Source organism: Oncorhynchus clarkii, chromosome 13 (assembly GCF_045791955.1).
Source record: "Oncorhynchus clarkii lewisi isolate Uvic-CL-2024 chromosome 13, UVic_Ocla_1.0, whole genome shotgun sequence".
In the NCBI taxonomy this organism is placed as follows: Eukaryota; Metazoa; Chordata; class Actinopteri; order Salmoniformes; family Salmonidae; genus Oncorhynchus; species Oncorhynchus clarkii.
Window position 1 is genome coordinate 2,610,081 of NC_092159.1, and position 20,158 is coordinate 2,630,238.

General features: G+C 44.7%; 1 protein-coding gene across 3 annotated transcripts in view; it reads left to right on the forward strand.

Annotated features, from left to right (window-relative positions):
• Positions 1-328: 328 nt before the first annotated feature.
• Positions 329-20,158, forward strand: part of LOC139424276 (chromosome transmission fidelity protein 18 homolog) — a 57,632-nt gene continuing 37,802 nt past the window's right edge. The window contains exons 1-6 of one of the 3 annotated variants that reach the window (XM_071175966.1): positions 329-579; positions 3,251-3,451; positions 3,555-3,672; positions 13,686-13,875; positions 14,147-14,239; positions 15,913-15,965. In XM_071175966.1, coding sequence (XP_071032067.1) covers positions 492-579; positions 3,251-3,451; positions 3,555-3,672; positions 13,686-13,875; positions 14,147-14,239; positions 15,913-15,965 — 743 coding nt within the window. In that variant the 5' untranslated portion in view covers positions 329-491. The remainder of the gene's footprint in view (positions 580-3,250; positions 3,452-3,554; positions 3,673-13,685; positions 13,876-14,146; positions 14,240-15,912; positions 15,966-20,158) is intronic. The other 2 variants (XM_071175967.1, XR_011635918.1) reach the window with 2 other exon arrangements.

Consider the following 20,158-nt stretch of genomic DNA (forward strand, 5'->3'; position numbering starts at 1 on the left):
CAATTCTTCCTTATTAGTTGTTAGTTTTCCTTAAATCTAAAAGGCACAATCTAGATTCAAGCCAATGTTTTAAGTAGTTGGACATGTTATTACTACAACTTCGTGAAAAATGACAAATTGACACGTTTTCATTTTCGGCAGAAACAAACTTTAAATCACAAAAGTGTGGACATTGATTTTTGACTGGCTGCACATGCGCAGTTTGGCGTGTCGTCGCCATAACAGCGCCTACAAATGGAATTGGTTGATTTCTATTGGACAAGCAGCTTAGGCATTGTCTGGATCATCCAATCACAAGCGAGAAAACAACATTAACCCGGAAATAGTTAACCCAAAGAGTTTACCGCGAAATTGAGCAGACAGACGGGGACGGGAGAAGACAAAAACGAACAAACACGGAACTGACTGAAAAAGTAGTATTGCATAGATATTATTATCATATTATACACCTCGGCTGTCCGGTACATACCGGTCAACTTGACTGACTACTAATGGACGAGTATGACGAGATGTTCGGGATAGAGGACGAGTATGAACAACAGTTCGCTGATGAGCTGGAGGTCCTGGCTGAGATGGACTGTGAGTTGTAGCCTAGTTAGATGGATAAAAGTTAGTCTGGTCAAGATAAAAAAAAATATCCAAAAGTCTTCTTATTAAACCGACTTTTTCCAAACGCGGGTCGATTTGTTTGTTTCTCACCTGGGCGTCAGGTGATAACTCAGAACGGGCAGTAGGCTATAGCAGTGTTTTGAAAAGTCGCTTTATAGGGTCGTCAATAGTTCAAAATGTATTTGTCACATGAGCCGAGTACAACAGGTGTAGTAGACCTTACAGTGAAATGCTGAATACAACAGGTGTAGTAGACCTTACAGTGAAATGCTGAATACAACAGGTGTAGTAGACCTCACAGTGAAATGCTGAATACAACAGGTGTAGTAGACCTCACAGTGAAATGCTGAATACAACAGGTGTAGTAGACCTCACAGTGAAATGCTGAATACAACAGGTGTAGTAGACCTCACAGTGAAATGCTGAATACAACAGGTGTAGTCTTTACAGTGAAATGCTTACTAACGAGCTCTTCTCCCAAAATGCAGAGTTAAAAGTAGGAACAGATGTAGTAGTTCTCTAGGAACAGAAGGAGAAAATAGTGAGACAGTGGCGACCCGTTTTTAGCCGTTATTTTGGCATTAACATGTTAGAAACAATGTAAAAAAAATCATCCCACATCTCCATGTTACAGGTCTTGGTTAGGGTTCCCATGTCTCCATGTTACAGGTCTTGGTTAGGGTTCCCATGTCTCCATGTTACAGGTCTTGGTTAGGGTTCCCATGTCTCCATGTTACAGGTCTTGGTTAGGGTTCCCATGTCTCCATGTTATAGCTCTTGGTTAGGGTTCCCGTGTCTCCATGTTACAGGTCTTGGTTAGGGTTCCCACACGGCCATGTTACAGGTCTTGGTTAGGGTTCCCGTGTCTCCATGTTACAGCTCTTGGTTAGGGTCCCCATGTCTCCATGTTACAGGTCTTGGTTAGGGTTCCCATGTCTCCATGTTACAGCTCTTGGTTAGGGTTCCCATGTCTCCATGTTACAGCTCTTGGTTAGGGTTCCCATGTCTCCATGTTACAGCTCTTGGTTAGGGTTCCCATGTCTCCATGTTACAGGTCTTGGTTAGGGTTCCCATGTCTCCATGTTACAGGTCTTGGTTAGGGTCCCCATGTCTCCATGTTACAGGTCTTGGTTAGGGTTCCCATGTCTCCATGTTACAGGTCTTGGTTAGGGTTCCCATGTCTCCATGTTACAGGTCTTGGTTAGGGTTCCCATGTCTCCATGTTATAGCTCTTGGTTAGGGTTCCCGTGTCTCCATGTTACAGGTCTTGGTTAGGGTTCCCACACGGCCATGTTACAGGTCTTGGTTAGGGTTCCCGTGTCTCCATGTTACAGCTCTTGGTTAGGGTCCCCATGTCTCCATGTTACAGGTCTTGGTTAGGGTTCCCATGTCTCCATGTTACAGCTCTTGGTTAGGGTTCCCATGTCTCCATGTTACAGCTCTTGGTTAGGGTTCCCATGTCTCCATGTTACAGCTCTTGGTTAGGGTTCCCATGTCTCCATGTTACAGGTCTTGGTTAGGGTTCCCATGTTTCCATGTTACAGGTCTTGGTTAGGGTTCCCACAAGGCCATGTTACAGCTCTTGGTTAGGGTTCCCATGTCTCCATGTTACAGGTCTTGGTTAGGGTTCCCATGTCTCCATGTTATAGCTCTTGGTTAGGGTTCCCATGTCTCCATGTTACAGGTCTTGGTTAGGGTTCCCATGTCTCCATGTTACAGGTCTTGGTTAGGGTTCCCATGTCTCCATGTTATAGCTCTTGGTTAGGGTTCCCATGTCTCCATGTTACAGGTCTTGGTTAGGGTTCCCATGTCTCCATGTTATAGCTCTTGGTTAGGGTTCCCATGTCTCCATGTTACAGGTCTTGATTAGGGTTCCCACACGGCCATGTTACAGGTCTTGGTTAGGGTTCCCCCTCGGCCATGTTACAGGTCTTGGTTAGGGTTCCCCCTCGGCCATGTTACAGGTCTTGGTTAGGGTTCCCCCTCGGCCATGTTACAGGTCTTGGTTAGGGTTCCCCCTCGGCCATGTTACAGGTCTTGGTTAGGGTTCCCATGTCTCCATGTTACAGGTCTTGATTAGGGTTCCCACACGGCCATGTTACAGGTCTTGGTTAGGGTTCCCCCTCGGCCATGTTACAGGTCTTGGTTAGGGTTCCCCCTCGGCCATGTTACAGGTCTTGGTTAGGGTTCCCCCTCGGCCATGTTACAGGTGACCACCTCTGCTACCTATCTATCTGCATCTCCTAACACCTGTGTGTAATTTGAGGACGCCAGAAAAGTGTTGTCACTGAAAAATACTGTCGGCTACACACTAGTCTGATGTCTCTCTCTCTCTGTGTGTTTGTCTCTGTGTGTGTGCATTCTGATGTGTGTGCGTGTGTGTATTCTGATGTGTGTGTGTGTCTCTCTGTGTGTGTTTGTGTATTCTGATGTGTGTGTGTGTCTCTGTGTGTGTGTGTGTCTCTGTGTGTGTGTCTCTCTCTGTGTGTGTATTCTGATGTGTGTGTGTGTGTGTCTCTCTGTGTGTGTGTGTATTCTAATGTGTGTGTGTGTGTCTCTCTGTGTGTGTATTCTGATGTGTGTGTGTGTCTCTCTGTGTGTGTATTCTGATGTGTGTGTGTGTGTCTCTCTGTGTGGTCAGTTAATCCAGCTCCTTCCACTAAGCGGTCAGAGTTCCGGAAGCAGAAGCCTCAGTCGTTCCAGGAAGCCATCACCGCTGGTGACCAGCCACTCAGGAGCCAATCACAGGTATCGTCAAAACGGAGCCTCGGCCAATTGGAAGGCCCGTCTGTGCCGTGTGACGGAGAGGACATAGAACACCTGCTGGCGGACGAGCCAATCAGTGAGTAGCTCTTCCCTCTTCTCTGCCGTTAGTGTGATGACGTGAGGGAGAGAGAGAGTACTGTGGTGTCTCTTGTCGTTGATGTATTTGTATCCGTGTGTAGCTCCCAAGGCTAAGCGTCTGAGGCAGGATGTGGCTAAGAAGCTGTTTGAGGTGTCTCAGGTTGATGACATCACCCCCCCGTCGTCTCCAGAGGAGTTCCATCGAACCCCGAGCAGCAGGTAGGATCATAGGTCATACTGGAACAGGCTGACCAGCCCTCTAATAACCCACTAGTACGTCAACTAGATCCAACCCTCTAATAACCCACTAGTACATCAACTAGAACCAGCTGACCAGCCCTCTAATAACCCACTAGTACATCAACTAGAACCAGCCCTCTAATAACCCACTAGTACATCAACTAGAACCAGCTGACCAGCCCTCTAATAACCCACTAGTACATCAACTAGAACCAGCCCTCTAATAACCCACTAGTACATCAACTAGAACCAGCTCTCTAATAACCCACTAGTACATCAACTAGAACCAGCTCTCTAATAACCCACTAGTACATCAACTAGAACCAGCTGACCAGCCTTCTAATAACCCACTAGTACATAAACTAGAACCAGCTCTCTAATAACCCACTAGTACATCAACTAGAACCAGCTCTCTAATAACCCATTAGTACATCAACTAGAACCAGCTGACCAGCCCTCTAATAACCCACTAGTACATCAAGTAGAACCAGCTGACCAGCCTTCTAATAACCTACTAGTACATCAACTAGAACCAGCTGACCAGCCCTCTAATAACCCACTAGTACATCAACTAGAACCAGCCCTCTAATAACCCACTAGTACATTAACTAGAACCAGCTGACCAACCCTCTAATAACCCACTAGTACATCAACTAGAACCAGCCCTCTAATAACCCACTAGTACATCAACTAGAACCAGCTGACCAGCCCTCTAATAACCCACTAGTACATCAACTAGAACCAGCTGACCAGCCCTCTAATAACCCACTAGTACATCAACTACAACCATCTCTCTAATAACCCACTAGTACATCAACTAGAACCAGCCCTCTAATAACCCACTAGTACATCAACTAGAACCAGCTGACCAGCCCTCTAATAACCCACTAGTACATCAACTAGAACCAGCCCTCTAATAACCCACTAGTACATCAACTAGAACCAGCTGACCAGCCCTCTAATAACCCACTAGTACATCAACTAGAACCAGCTCTCTAATAACCCACTAGTACATCAACTAGAACCAGCCCTCTAATAACCCACTAGTACATTAACTAGAACCAGCTGACCAGCCCTCTAATAACCCACTAGTACATCAACTAGAACCAGCTGACCAGCCCTCTAATAACCCACAAGTACATCAACTAGAACCAGCTGACCAGCCCTCTAATAACCCACTAGTACATCAACTAGAACCAGCTGACCAGCCCTCTAATAACCCACTAGTACATCAACTAGAACCAGCTGACCAGCCCTCTAATAACCCACTAGTACATCAACTAGAACCAGCTGACCAGCCCTCTAATAACCCACTAGTACATCAACTAGAACCAGCCCTCTAATAACCCACTAGTACATCAACTAGAACCAGCTGACCAGCCCTCTAATAACCCACTAGTACATCAACTAGAACCAGCCCTCTAATAACCCACTAGTACATCAACTAGAACCAGCTGACCAACCCTCTAATAACCCACTAGTACATCAACTAGAACCAGCCCTCTAATAACCCACTAGTACATCAACTAGAACCAGCTGACCAGCCCTCTAATAACCCACTAGTACATCAACTAGAACCAGCTGACCAGCCCTCTAATAACCCACTAGTACATCAACTAGAACCAGCTGACCAGCCCTCTAATAACCCACTAGTACATCAACTAGAACCAGCTGACCAGCCCTCTAATAACCCACTAGTACATCAACTAGAACCAGCTCTCTAATAACCCACAAGTACATCAACTAGAACCAGCTGACCAGCCCTCTAATAACCCACTAGTACATCAACTAGAACCAGCTGACCAGCCTTCTAATAACCCACTAGTACATCAACTAGAACCAGCCCTCTAATAACCCTCTAGTACATCAACTAGAACCAGCCCTCTAATAACCCACTAGTACATCAACTAGAACCAGCTGACCAGCCTTCTAATAACCCACTAGTACATCAACTAGAACCAGCCCTCTAATAACCCACTAGTACATCAACTAGAACCAGCCCTCTAATAACCCACTAGTACATCTACTAGAACCAGCCCTCTTCAGTGCAAGCAGAGTCAGGGTATATGCAGCAGTTTGGCCCGCCTGGCTCGTTGAGAACGGTGTGAAGTCCATTTCTTCCTAACAAAGACCTTAATTAATTTGCCAGAATTTTACGTAATTATGACATAACATTGAAGGTTGTGCAATGTAACAGCAATATTTAGACTTAGGGAAGCCACCTGTTCGATAAAATACGGAATGGTTCCGTATTTCACTGAAAGAATAGACGTTTTGTTTTCGAAATGATAATTTCTGGATTTGACCATGTTAATGACCAAAGGCTTGTATTTCTGTGTGTATATTATATTATAATGACTTGATGTAATCCAGTTCAGGAAGTAAGCTCCTAATGTCCAGTAGTGTCTGCATAGCCCAGACCTTGATGTAATTCAGTTCAGGAAGTAAGCTCCTAATGTCCAGATGCATCATCCCAAGCTCTTTACGGTTTGTTTAGTCACATGGAACCTCCAACTCAAACAAAGCTACATTCAATAGCTGGTTTCAGGCCCTGTCTGATGGTTGGTATTGATCTGTCCCAATAGGTGGGTTCAGGCCCTGTCTGATGGTTGGTATTGATCTGTCCCAATAGGTGGTTTCAGGCCCTGTCTGATGGTTGGTATTGATCTGTCCCAATAGGTGGTTTCAGGCCCTGTCTGATGGTTGGTATTGATCTGTCCCAATAGGTGGTTTCAGGCCCTGTCTGATGGTTGGTGTTGATCTGTCCCAATAGGTGGTTTCAGGCCCTGTCTGATGGTTGGTATTGATCTGTCCCAATAGGTGGTTTCAGGCCCTGTCTGATGGTTGGTATTGATCTGTCCCAATAGGTGGTTTCAGGCCCTGTCTGATGGTTGGTATTGATCTGTCCCAATAGGTGGTTTCAGGCCCTGTCTGATGGTTGGTATTGATCTGTCCCAATAGCTGGTTTCAGGCCCTGTCTGATGGTTGGTGTTGATCTGTCCCAATAGGTGGTTTCAGGCCCTGTCTGATGGTTGGTATTGATCGGTCCCAATAGGTGGTTTCAGGCCCTGTCTGATGGTTGGTATTGATCTGTCCCAATAGCTGGTTTCAGGCCCTGTCTGATGGTTGGTGTTGATCTGTCCCAATAGGTGGGTTCAGGCCCTGTCTGATGGTTGGTATTGATCTGTCCCAATAGGTGGTTTCAGGCCCTGTCTGATGGTTGGTATCGATCTGTCCCAATAGGTGGTTTCAGGCCCTGTCTGATGGTTGGTATTGATCTGTCCCAATAGGTGGGTTCAGGCCCTGTCTGATGGTTGGTGTTGATATAGTTGGTATTGATCTGTCCCAATAGGTGGTTTCAGGCCCTGTCTGATGGTTGGTATTGATCTGTCCCAATAGGTGGTTTCAGGCCCTGTCTGATGGTTGGTATTGATCTGTCCCAATAGGTGGTTTCAGGCCCTGTCTGATGGTTGGTATTGATCTGTCCCAATAGGTGGTTTCAGGCCCTGTCTGATGGTTGGTATTGATCTGTCCCAATAGGTGGTTTCAGGCCCTGTCTGATGGTTGGTGTTGATCTGTCCCAATAGGTGGTTTCAGGCCCTGTCTGATGGTTGGTATTGATCTGTCCCAATAGGTGGTTTCAGGCCCTGTCTGATGGTTGGTATTGATCTGTCCCAATAGGTGGTTTCAGGCCCTGTCTGATGGTTGGTATTGATCTGTCCCAATAGGTGGTTTCAGGCCCTGTCTGATGGTTGGTATTGATCTGTCCCAATAGCTGGTTTCAGGCCCTGTCTGATGGTTGGTGTTGATCTGTCCCAATAGGTGGTTTCAGGCCCTGTCTGATGGTTGGTATTGATCGGTCCCAATAGGTGGTTTCAGGCCCTGTCTGATGGTTGGTATTGATCTGTCCCAATAGCTGGTTTCAGGCCCTGTCTGATGGTTGGTGTTGATCTGTCCCAATAGGTGGGTTCAGGCCCTGTCTGATGGTTGGTATTGATCTGTCCCAATAGGTGGTTTCAGGCCCTGTCTGATGGTTGGTATCGATCTGTCCCAATAGGTGGTTTCAGGCCCTGTCTGATGGTTGGTATTGATCTGTCCCAATAGGTGGGTTCAGGCCCTGTCTGATGGTTGGTGTTGATATAGTTGGTATTGATCTGTCCCAATAGGTGGTTTCAGGCCCTGTCTGATGGTTGGTATTGATCTGTCCCAATAGGTGGTTTCAGGCCCTGTCTGATGGTTGGTATTGATCTGTCCCAATAGGTGGTTTCAGGCCCTGTCTGATGGTTGGTATTGATCTGTCCCAATAGGTGGTTTCAGGCCCTGTCTGATGGTTGGTATTGATCTGTCCCAATAGCTGGTTTCAGGCCCTGTCTGATGGTTGGTGTTGATCTGTCCCAATAGGTGGGTTCAGGCCCTGTCTGATGGTTGGTATTGATATAGTTGGTGTTGATCTGTCCCAATAGGTGGTTTCAGGCCCTGTCTGATGGTTGGTGTTGATATAGTTGGTATTGATCTGTCCCAATAGGTGGTTTCAGGCCCTGTCTGATGGTTGGTGTTGATATAGTTGGTATTGATCTGTCCCAATAGGTGGTTTCAGGCCCTGTCTGATGGTTGATATTGATCTGCCCCAATAGGTGGTTTCAGGCCCTGTCTGATGGTTGGTATTGATCTGTCCCAGTAGGTGGTTTCAGGCCCTGTCTGATGGTTGGTATTGATATAGTTGGTGTTGATCTGTCCCAATAGGTGGTTTCAGGCCCTGTCTGATGGTTGGTATTGATCTGTCCCAATAGGTGGTTTCAGGCCCTGTCTGATGGTTGGTGTTGATATAGTTGGTATTGATCTGTCCCAATAGGTGGTTTCAGGCCCTGTCTGATGGTTGGTATTGATCTGTCCCAATAGGTGGTTTCAGGCCCTGTCTGATGGTTGGTATTGATCTGTCCCAATAGGTGGGTTCAGGCCCTGTCTGATGGTTGGTATTGATATAGTTGGTGTTGATCTGTCCCAATAGGTGGTTTCAGGCCCTGTCTGATGGTTGGTGTTGATATAGTTGGTATTTATCTGTCCCAATAGGTGGTTTCAGGCCCTGTCTGATGGTTGGTATTGATATAGTTGGTGTTGATCTGCCCCAATAGGTGGTTTCAGGCCCTGTCTGATGGTTGGTATTGATCTGTCCCAATAGGTGGTTTCAGGCCCTGTCTGATGGTTGGTATTGATCTGTCCCAATAGGTGGTTTCAGGCCCTGTCTGATGGTTGGTGTTGATCTGTCCCAATAGGTGGTTTCAGGCCCTGTCTGATGGTTGGTATCGATCTGTCCCAATAGGTGGTTTCAGGCCCTGTCTGATGGTTGGTATTGATCTGTCCCAATAGGTGGGTTCAGGCCCTGTCTGATGGTTGGTGTTGATATAGTTGGTATTGATCTGTCCCAATAGGTGGTTTCAGGCCCTGTCTGATGGTTGGTATTGATCTGTCCCAATAGGTGGTTTCAGGCCCTGTCTGATGGTTGGTATTGATCTGTCCCAATAGGTGGTTTCAGGCCCTGTCTGATGGTTGGTATTGATCTGTCCCAATAGGTGGTTTCAGGCCCTGTCTGATGGTTGGTATTGATCTGTCCCAATAGCTGGTTTCAGGCCCTGTCTGATGGTTGGTGTTGATCTGTCCCAATAGGTGGGTTCAGGCCCTGTCTGATGGTTGGTATTGATATAGTTGGTGTTGATCTGTCCCAATAGGTGGTTTCAGGCCCTGTCTGATGGTTGGTGTTGATATAGTTGGTATTGATCTGTCCCAATAGGTGGTTTCAGGCCCTGTCTGATGGTTGGTGTTGATATAGTTGGTATTGATCTGTCCCAATAGGTGGTTTCAGGCCCTGTCTGATGGTTGATATTGATCTGCCCCAATAGGTGGTTTCAGGCCCTGTCTGATGGTTGGTATTGATCTGTCCCAGTAGGTGGTTTCAGGCCCTGTCTGATGGTTGGTATTGATATAGTTGGTGTTGATCTGTCCCAATAGGTGGTTTCAGGCCCTGTCTGATGGTTGGTATTGATCTGTCCCAATAGGTGGTTTCAGGCCCTGTCTGATGGTTGGTGTTGATATAGTTGGTATTGATCTGTCCCAATAGGTGGTTTCAGGCCCTGTCTGATGGTTGGTATTGATCTGTCCCAATAGGTGGTTTCAGGCCCTGTCTGATGGTTGGTATTGATCTGTCCCAATAGGTGGGTTCAGGCCCTGTCTGATGGTTGGTATTGATATAGTTGGTGTTGATCTGTCCCAATAGGTGGTTTCAGGCCCTGTCTGATGGTTGGTGTTGATATAGTTGGTATTTATCTGTCCCAATAGGTGGTTTCAGGCCCTGTCTGATGGTTGGTATTGATATAGTTGGTGTTGATCTGCCCCAATAGGTGGTTTCAGGCCCTGTCTGATGGTTGGTATTGATCTGTCCCAATAGGTGGTTTCAGGCCCTGTCTGATGGTTGGTATTGATCGGTCCCAATAGGTGGTTTCAGGCCCTGTCTGATGGTTGGTATTGATCTGTCCCAATAGGTGGTTTCAGGCCCTGTCTGATGGTTGGTGTTGATCTGTCCCAATAGGTGGTTTCAGGCCCTGTCTGATGGTTGGTATTGATCGGTCCCAATAGGTGGTTTCAGGCCCTGTCTGATGGTTGGTATTGATCTGTCCCAATAGCTGGTTTCAGGCCCTGTCTGATGGTTGGTGTTGATCTGTCCCAATAGGTGGGTTCAGGCCCTGTCTGATGGTTGGTATTGATCTGTCCCAATAGGTGGTTTCAGGCCCTGTCTGATGGTTGGTATCGATCTGTCCCAATAGGTGGTTTCAGGCCCTGTCTGATGGTTGGTATTGATCTGTCCCAATAGGTGGGTTCAGGCCCTGTCTGATGGTTGGTGTTGATATAGTTGGTATTGATCTGTCCCAATAGGTGGTTTCAGGCCCTGTCTGATGGTTGGTATTGATCTGTCCCAATAGGTGGTTTCAGGCCCTGTCTGATGGTTGGTATTGATCTGTCCCAATAGGTGGTTTCAGGCCCTGTCTGATGGTTGGTATTGATCTGTCCCAATAGGTGGTTTCAGGCCCTGTCTGATGGTTGGTATTGATCTGTCCCAATAGCTGGTTTCAGGCCCTGTCTGATGGTTGGTGTTGATCTGTCCCAATAGGTGGGTTCAGGCCCTGTCTGATGGTTGGTATTGATATAGTTGGTGTTGATCTGTCCCAATAGGTGGTTTCAGGCCCTGTCTGATGGTTGGTGTTGATATAGTTGGTATTGATCTGTCCCAATAGGTGGTTTCAGGCCCTGTCTGATGGTTGGTGTTGATATAGTTGGTATTGATCTGTCCCAATAGGTGGTTTCAGGCCCTGTCTGATGGTTGATATTGATCTGCCCCAATAGGTGGTTTCAGGCCCTGTCTGATGGTTGGTATTGATCTGTCCCAGTAGGTGGTTTCAGGCCCTGTCTGATGGTTGGTATTGATATAGTTGGTGTTGATCTGTCCCAATAGGTGGTTTCAGGCCCTGTCTGATGGTTGGTATTGATCTGTCCCAATAGGTGGTTTCAGGCCCTGTCTGATGGTTGGTGTTGATATAGTTGGTATTGATCTGTCCCAATAGGTGGTTTCAGGCCCTGTCTGATGGTTGGTATTGATCTGTCCCAATAGGTGGTTTCAGGCCCTGTCTGATGGTTGGTATTGATCTGTCCCAATAGGTGGGTTCAGGCCCTGTCTGATGGTTGGTATTGATATAGTTGGTGTTGATCTGTCCCAATAGGTGGTTTCAGGCCCTGTCTGATGGTTGGTGTTGATATAGTTGGTATTTATCTGTCCCAATAGGTGGTTTCAGGCCCTGTCTGATGGTTGGTATTGATATAGTTGGTGTTGATCTGCCCCAATAGGTGGTTTCAGGCCCTGTCTGATGGTTGGTATTGATCTGTCCCAATAGGTGGTTTCAGGCCCTGTCTGATGGTTGGTATTGATCTGTCCCAATAGGTGGTTTCAGGCCCTGTCTGATGGTTGGTGTTGATCTGTCCCAATAGGTGGTTTCAGGCCCTGTCTGATGGTTGGTATCGATCTGTCCCAATAGGTGGTTTCAGGCCCTGTCTGATGGTTGGTATTGATCTGTCCCAATAGGTGGGTTCAGGCCCTGTCTGATGGTTGGTGTTGATATAGTTGGTATTGATCTGTCCCAATAGGTGGTTTCAGGCCCTGTCTGATGGTTGGTATTGATCTGTCCCAATAGGTGGTTTCAGGCCCTGTCTGATGGTTGGTATTGATCTGTCCCAATAGGTGGTTTCAGGCCCTGTCTGATGGTTGGTATTGATCTGTCCCAATAGGTGGTTTCAGGCCCTGTCTGATGGTTGGTATTGATCTGTCCCAATAGCTGGTTTCAGGCCCTGTCTGATGGTTGGTGTTGATCTGTCCCAATAGGTGGGTTCAGGCCCTGTCTGATGGTTGGTATTGATATAGTTGGTGTTGATCTGTCCCAATAGGTGGTTTCAGGCCCTGTCTGATGGTTGGTGTTGATATAGTTGGTATTGATCTGTCCCAATAGGTGGTTTCAGGCCCTGTCTGATGGTTGGTGTTGATATAGTTGGTATTGATCTGTCCCAATAGGTGGTTTCAGGCCCTGTCTGATGGTTGATATTGATCTGCCCCAATAGGTGGTTTCAGGCCCTGTCTGATGGTTGGTATTGATCTGTCCCAGTAGGTGGTTTCAGGCCCTGTCTGATGGTTGGTATTGATATAGTTGGTGTTGATCTGTCCCAATAGGTGGTTTCAGGCCCTGTCTGATGGTTGGTATTGATCTGTCCCAATAGGTGGTTTCAGGCCCTGTCTGATGGTTGGTGTTGATATAGTTGGTATTGATCTGTCCCAATAGGTGGTTTCAGGCCCTGTCTGATGGTTGGTATTGATCTGTCCCAATAGGTGGTTTCAGGCCCTGTCTGATGGTTGGTATTGATCTGTCCCAATAGGTGGGTTCAGGCCCTGTCTGATGGTTGGTATTGATATAGTTGGTGTTGATCTGTCCCAATAGGTGGTTTCAGGCCCTGTCTGATGGTTGGTGTTGATATAGTTGGTATTTATCTGTCCCAATAGGTGGTTTCAGGCCCTGTCTGATGGTTGGTATTGATATAGTTGGTGTTGATCTGCCCCAATAGGTGGTTTCAGGCCCTGTCTGATGGTTGGTATTGATCTGTCCCAATAGGTGGTTTCAGGCCCTGTCTGATGGTTGGTATTGATCGGTCCCAATAGGTGGTTTCAGGCCCTGTCTGATGGTTGGTATTGATCTGTCCCAATAGGTGGTTTCAGGCCCTGTCTGATGGTTGGTGTTGATCTGTCCCAATAGGTGGTTTCAGGCCCTGTCTGATGGTTGGTATTGATCTGTCCCAATAGGTGGTTTCAGGCCCTGTCTGATGGTTGGTATTGATCGGTCCCAATAGGTGGTTTCAGGCCCTGTCTGATGGTTGGTATTGATCTGTCCCAATAGGTGGTGTCAGGCCCTGTCTGATGGTTGGTGTTGATATAGTTGGTATTGATCTGTCCCAATAGGTGGTTTCAGGCCCTGTCTGATGGTTGGTATTGATCTGTCCCAATAGGTGGTTTCAGGCCCTGTCTGATGGTTGGTGTTGATATAGTTGGTATTGATCTGTCCCAATAGGTGGTTTCAGGCCCTGTCTGATGGTTGATGTTGATATAGTTGGTATTGATCTGTCCCAATAGGTGGTTTCAGGCCCTGTCTGATGGTTGGTATTGATCTGTCCCAATAGGTGGTTTCAGGTCCTCTCTGATGGTTGGTGTTGATATAGTTGGTTTGACTATCAGATTGCGTAGATCTAGATCATAGATATATAGATGCATAGATCTGCCCCATTCAGTCTATTCGTATTAGTAACAGAGGCAGCAGCCAATGTCAATATGAGGAACTCTCAAATCAAAGTGTGTGTGTGTGTGTGTGTGTGTGTGTGTGTGTGTGTGTGTGTGTGTGTGTGTGTAGACCCCAGCTAATCCCGGCGATCTTGGACATCAGTGGCTTCGCAGCCATCCAGGAGTCTCCTCGGAGAGTCACCGCGGCAACGTCGTGTCACGTTCTGAAGCGCCCCCCGGCCGAGGGGGGATACGTTAGCGTGACGGACCAGACAGGAAACCGCGTCTACCTCCGACAGACAGACGACATGAGGGGAAAGGTAAACTTTTAGCCAATCACTGAGCTTTACCTGATCCACCAATCACCTCTCTCTCTGTCTCCCTTATTTACTGTCTTATAGGACCCCAGTCAACTCTCTCTCTGTCTCCCTTATTTACTGTCTTATAGGACCCCAGTCACCTCTCTCTCTGTCTCCCTTATTTACTGTCTTATAGGACCCCAGTCACCTCTCTCTCTGTCTCCCTTATTTACTGTCTTATAGGACCCCAGTCACCTCTCTCTCTGTCTCCCTTATTTACTGTGTCTTATAGGCTGTGGACCCCAGTGCTTTTCGTAGCTCCCATAATGCATTGGGTTTGCTGGCTGTTCCCATCGAGGTACTGAGAGAACAGGTGGCCGAGAAGGTGAGTACACCCCCACAGCTAACCTTGCGGGGACACACAATTCATTTTCTGTAAACCTAACACGTACTCTTAACCTAATCCTAACCTTAACCCAAAAACATAACCCTAGCTCCTAACCCTAGCTCCTAACCCTAGCTCCTAACCCTTAACCTAATCCTAACCTTAACCCTAGCTCCTAACCCTAGCTCCTAACCCATAACCTAATCCTAACCTTAACCCTAGCTCCTAACCCTAGCTCCTAACCCTAGCTCCTAACCCTTAACCTAAACCTATCCTTAACCCAAAGACTTAACCCTAGCTCCTAACCCTAGCTCCTAACCCTTAACCTAATCCTAACCTTAACCCTAGCTCCTAACCCTAGCTCCTAACCCATAACCTAATCCTAACCTTAACCCTAGCTCCTAACCCTAGCTCCTAACCCTAGCTCCTAACCCTTAACCTAATTCTAACCTTAACCTCTAAACCCCCTAGAAACAGCATTTTACCTTATGGGGACCAACAAAATGTTCCCAGTTTGTCAAATGTTAGTTTGTTTACTATTCTACTTCTGGTCTTCAAGTATAGTTAAACCTTCACCTTAAACACGTCCACACACACGCTTCCCAAAGTCTACAGCTGTCTGAGCTGACTGTTTCTGACTGAGCTGACTGTTTCTGACTGAGCTGACTGTTTCTGACTGAGCTGACTGTTTCTGACTGAGCTGACTGTTTCTGACTGAGCTGACTGTTTCTGACTGAGCTGACTGTTTCTGACTGAGCTGACTGTTTCTGTCTGAGCTGACTGTTTTTGACTGAGCTGACTGTTTCTGACTGACTGAGCTGACTGTTTCTGTCTGTTTCTGACTGACTGAGCTGACTGTTTCTGTCTGTTTCTGACTGACTGAGCTGACTGTTTCTGTCTGTTTCTGACTGACTGAGCTGACTGTTTCTGTCTGTTTCTGACTGACTGAGCTGACTGTTTCTGTCTGACTGAGCTGATTGTTTCTGTCTGTTTCTGACTGACTGAGCTGACTGAGCTGATTGTTTCTGTCTGTTTCTGACTGACTGAGCTGACTGTTTCTGTCTGTTTCTGACTGACTGAGCTGACTGTTTCTGTCTGTTTCTGACTGACTGAGCTGACTGTTTCTGTCTGTTTCTGACTGACTGAGCTGACTGTTTCTGTCTGTTTCTGACTAACTGAGCTGACTGTTTCTGACTGACTGAGCTGACTGTTTCTGACTGACTGAGCTGACTGTTTCTGACTGAGCTCACTGTTTCTGACTGTTTCTGGCTGACTGTTTCTGTCTGACTGAGCTGTCTGTTTCTGTCTGACTGAGATGACTCTTTCTGTCTGACTGAGCTGACTCTTTCTGTCTGACTGAGCTGACTCTTTCTGTCTGACTGAGCTGACTCTTTCTGTCTGACTGAGCTGACTCTTTCTGTCTGACTGAGCTGACTCTTTCTGTCTGACTGAGCTGACTCTTTCTGACTGTTTTTGACTGAGCTGACTGTTTCTGACTGTTTTTGACTGAGCTGACTGTTTCTGACTGTTTTTGACTGAGCTGACTGTTTCTGACTGTTTTTGACTGAGCTGACTGTTTCTGACTGTTTCTGGCTGAGCTGACTGTTTCTGTCTGTTTCTGACTGACTGAGCTGACTTTCTGTCTGTTTCTGATTTTCTGACTGTTTCTGCAGCGTCATCGCCAAGTGGTGGAGGAATCTCAGCGCCTAACAGAGCGACTCAACAGGTGTGTGTGTGTGTGTACATGCAGTACCAATCTAAAGTTAAAGTTACTCATTCAAGGGGTTTTCTTTATGTTGGAAAATAGTGAAGACATGAACTATGAAATAACACATATGGAATCATGTAGTAACCAAAAAAGTGTTAAACAAATCAAAATATATTTGAGATTCTTCAAAGTTGCCACCCTTGGCTTTGATGACAGCTTTGCACACTCTTGGCATTCTCTCAACCAGCTTCACCTGGAATGCTTTTCCAGCAGTCTTGAAGGAGTTCCCACATATGCTGAGCACTTGTTGGCTCCTTCACTCTGCGGTCCAACTCATCCCAAACCATCTCATTTGGTTGAGATCGGGTTAATGTGGAGGCCAGGTCATCTGACGCAACACTCCATCACTCTCCTTGGTAAAATAGCCTTTACACCGCCTGGAGGTGTGTTGGCTCATTGTCCTGTTGAAAAACAAAATGATAGTCCCACTAAGCGCAAACCAGGTGGGATGGCTTATCGCTGCAGAATGCTGTGGTAGCCATGCTGGTTAAGTGTGCCTTGAATTCTAAATAAATCACAGACAGTGTCACCAGCAAAGCACCATCACACCTCCTCCTCCATGCTTCGCGGTGGGAACCACACATGCAGAGATCATCCGTTCACCTACTCTGTGTCTCACAAAGACACGGCGGTTGGAACCACAAATAGACTCCTCAGACCAAAGGACAGATTTCCGCCGGTCTAATGTCCATTACTCATGTGTCCAAGCAAGTCTCTTCTTCTTATTGGTGTCCTTTGATTTGATTTTATTAGGATCTCTTTTAGTCCCCATTTGGACTAATCTTCCAAGAGTCCTTAACATTAAAATATAATTTATAATACAAACACACTTTCACATATAACACACTGTTACAAACATACATAATACACTAGCATAATGACCCAATAAATACTCAGTCTAAAAAATATTGATTCTTCATCTACTATAGTCCCACAACATTTATATATACTATATTTAAATGGTTTTTAAATAATGTTTAAACTTATATATTGAAAGGTTTCTAGTTTGCTCAGTTAATTTATTCCATTTCTTTATAGCTCTAAATCTAAATGTTATTTTGCCCATTTCTTTTTTCTGTCTGGATAACGCAGAGATGGTGGACAATCTATTCCTAGTATTTACTGAATGTCTGTCTCTTAACCAATCTATTCCTAGTATTTACGGAATGTCTGTCTCTTAACCAATCTATTCCTAGTATTTACTGAATGTCTGTCTCTAACCAATCTATTCCTAGTATTTACTGAATGTCTGTCTCTTAACCAATCTATTCCTAGTATTTACTGAATGTCTGTCTCTTACCAATCTATTCCTAGTATTTACGGAATGTCTGTCTCTTACCAATCTATTCCTAGTATTTACTGAATGTCTGTCTCTTACCAATCTATTCCTAGTATTTACGGAATGTCTGTCTCTTAACCAATCTATTCCTAGTATTTACTGAATGTCTGTCTCTTAACCAATCTATTCCTAGTATTTACTGAATGTCTGTCTCTTAACCAATCTATTCCTAGTATTTACGGAATGTCTGTCTCTTAACCAATCTATTCCTAGTATTTACTGAATGTCTGTCTCTTAACCAATCTATTCCTAGTATTTACTGAATGTCTGTCTCTTAACCAATCTATTCCTAGTATTTACGGAATGTCTGTCTCTTAACCAATCTATTCCTAGTATTTACTGAATGTCTGTCTCTTAACCAATCTATTCCTAGTATTTACTGAATGTCTGTCTCTAACCAATCTATTCCTAGTATTTACGGAATGTCTGTCTCTTAACCAATCTATTCCTAGTATTTACTGAATGTCTGTCTCTTAACCAATCTATTCCTAGTATTTACTGAATGTCTGTCTCTTAACCAATCTATTCCTAGTATTTACTGAATGTCTGTCTCTTAACCAATCTATTCCTAGTATTTACTGAATGTCTGTCTCTTAACCAATCTATTCCTAGTATTTACTGAATGTCTGTCTCTTAACCAATCTATTCCTAGTATTTACTGAATGTCTGTCTCTAACCAATCTATTCCTAGTATTTACTGAATGTCTGTCTCTTACCAATCTATTCCTAGTATTTACGGAATGTCTGTCTCTTAACCAATCTATTCCTAGTATTTACTGAATGTCTGTCTCTAACCAATCTATTCCTAGTATTTACTGAATGTCTGTCTCTAACCAATCTATTCCTAGTATTTACTGAATGTCTGTCTCTAACCAATCTATTCCTAGTATTTACTGAATGTCTGTCTCTTAACCAATCTATTCCTAGTATTTACTGAATGTCTGTCTCTTAACCAATCTATTCCTAGTATTTACTGAATGTCTGTCTCTTAACCAATCTATTCCTAGTATTTACTGAATGTCTGTCTCTTAACCAATCTATTCCTAGTATTTACTGAATGTCTGTCTCTAACCAATCTATTCCTAGTATTTACTGAATGTCTGTCTCTTACCAATCTATTCCTAGTATTTACTGAATGTCTGTCTCTTAACCAATCTATTCCTAGTATTTACTGAATGTCTGTCTCTTAACCAATCTATTCCTAGTATTTACTGAATGTCTGTCTCTAACCAATCTATTCCTAGTATTTACTGAATGTCTGTCTCTTAACCAATCTATTCCTAGTATTTACTGAATGTCTGTCTCTTAACCAATCTATTCCTAGTATTTACTGAATGTCTGTCTCTAACCAATCTATTCCTAGTATTTACTGAATGTCTGTCTCTTAACCAATCTATTCCTAGTATTTACTGAATGTCTGTCTCTTAACCAATCTATTCCTAGTATTTACTGAATGTCTGTCTCTAACCAATCTATTCCTAGTATTTACTGAATGTCTGTCTCTTACCATCTGAATACCTGCTGTGAATAGAACTTGGCCGTTTTAAATGATGTATATTATAAAATAAGATAAGCATGTTTTAGTCAATTATCTTGTCGATTGATGACCAACCAAGAACACTGCGCATGACTGCATCAGAAGAACCATATCTCCACCTTAAAACAACCCATGACTGCATCAGAAGAACCATACCTCCACCTTAAAACAACCCATGACTGCAACAGAAGAACCACATCTCCACCTTAAAACAACCCATGACTGCAACAGAAGACCCATATCTCCACCTTAAAACAACCCATGACTGCAACAGAAGAACCATATCTCCACCTTAAAACAACCCATGACTGCATCAGAAGAACCATATCTCCACCTTAAAACAACCCATGACTGCATCAGAAGAACCACATCTCCACCTTAAAACAACCCATGACTGCATCAGAAGAACCATATCTCCACCTTAAAACAACCCATGACTGCATCAGAAGAACCATACCTCCACCTTAAAACAACCCATGACTGCATCAGAAGAACCATATCTCCACCTTAAAACAACCCATGACTGCATCAGAAGAACCGTATCTCCACCTTAAAACAATCCTTGCTGCTTTATTCTGTGCATTCTGCAGCCTCCTAACTTCACTAGATGATGCATTTCCCCAGACCACCGAACAATAGTTCACTTGACTCTCAACCAATGCCTGTGTTATTTGCTGAAGGATTTTCCCTTGTAAATATTTAGCTATCCTTCTGATTGTGCATGCTGTTTTAATATATTTTTTTTTACATAAATTAGTTATTTGAGACGACGATGATAAGCAGTTGTCTAGCTGCACTCCCAGTAGTTTGGTTTATCCATAAGACCATAACCTGTAGATTTACCATCAGGTAATGACTTCAATAGGTTTAACACCTCCTCCACTGTAGATTTACCATCAGGTAATGACTTCAATAGGTTTAACACCTCCTCCACTGTAGATTTACCACCAGGTAATGACTTCAATAGGTTTGACACCTCCTCCACTGTAGATTTACCATCAGGTAATGACTTCAATAGGTTTAACACCTCCTCCACTGACACCGTTTGTAGACTAAAAGAGCAGATCTTGTTGCTCATAATATGATCATCAATCCATTGGACAATAGCTTGTTTGGAAGAATTTATGTCTACATTGTTGCTTAGTAATTTCATTTTCTGTGTAAAAAAAATCAGCAAAATGATTGTCACTATTAGTAGTAGTAAAATGATTGTCACTATTAGTAGTAGTAAAATGATTGGCACTATTAGCAGTAGTAAAATGATTGGCACTATTA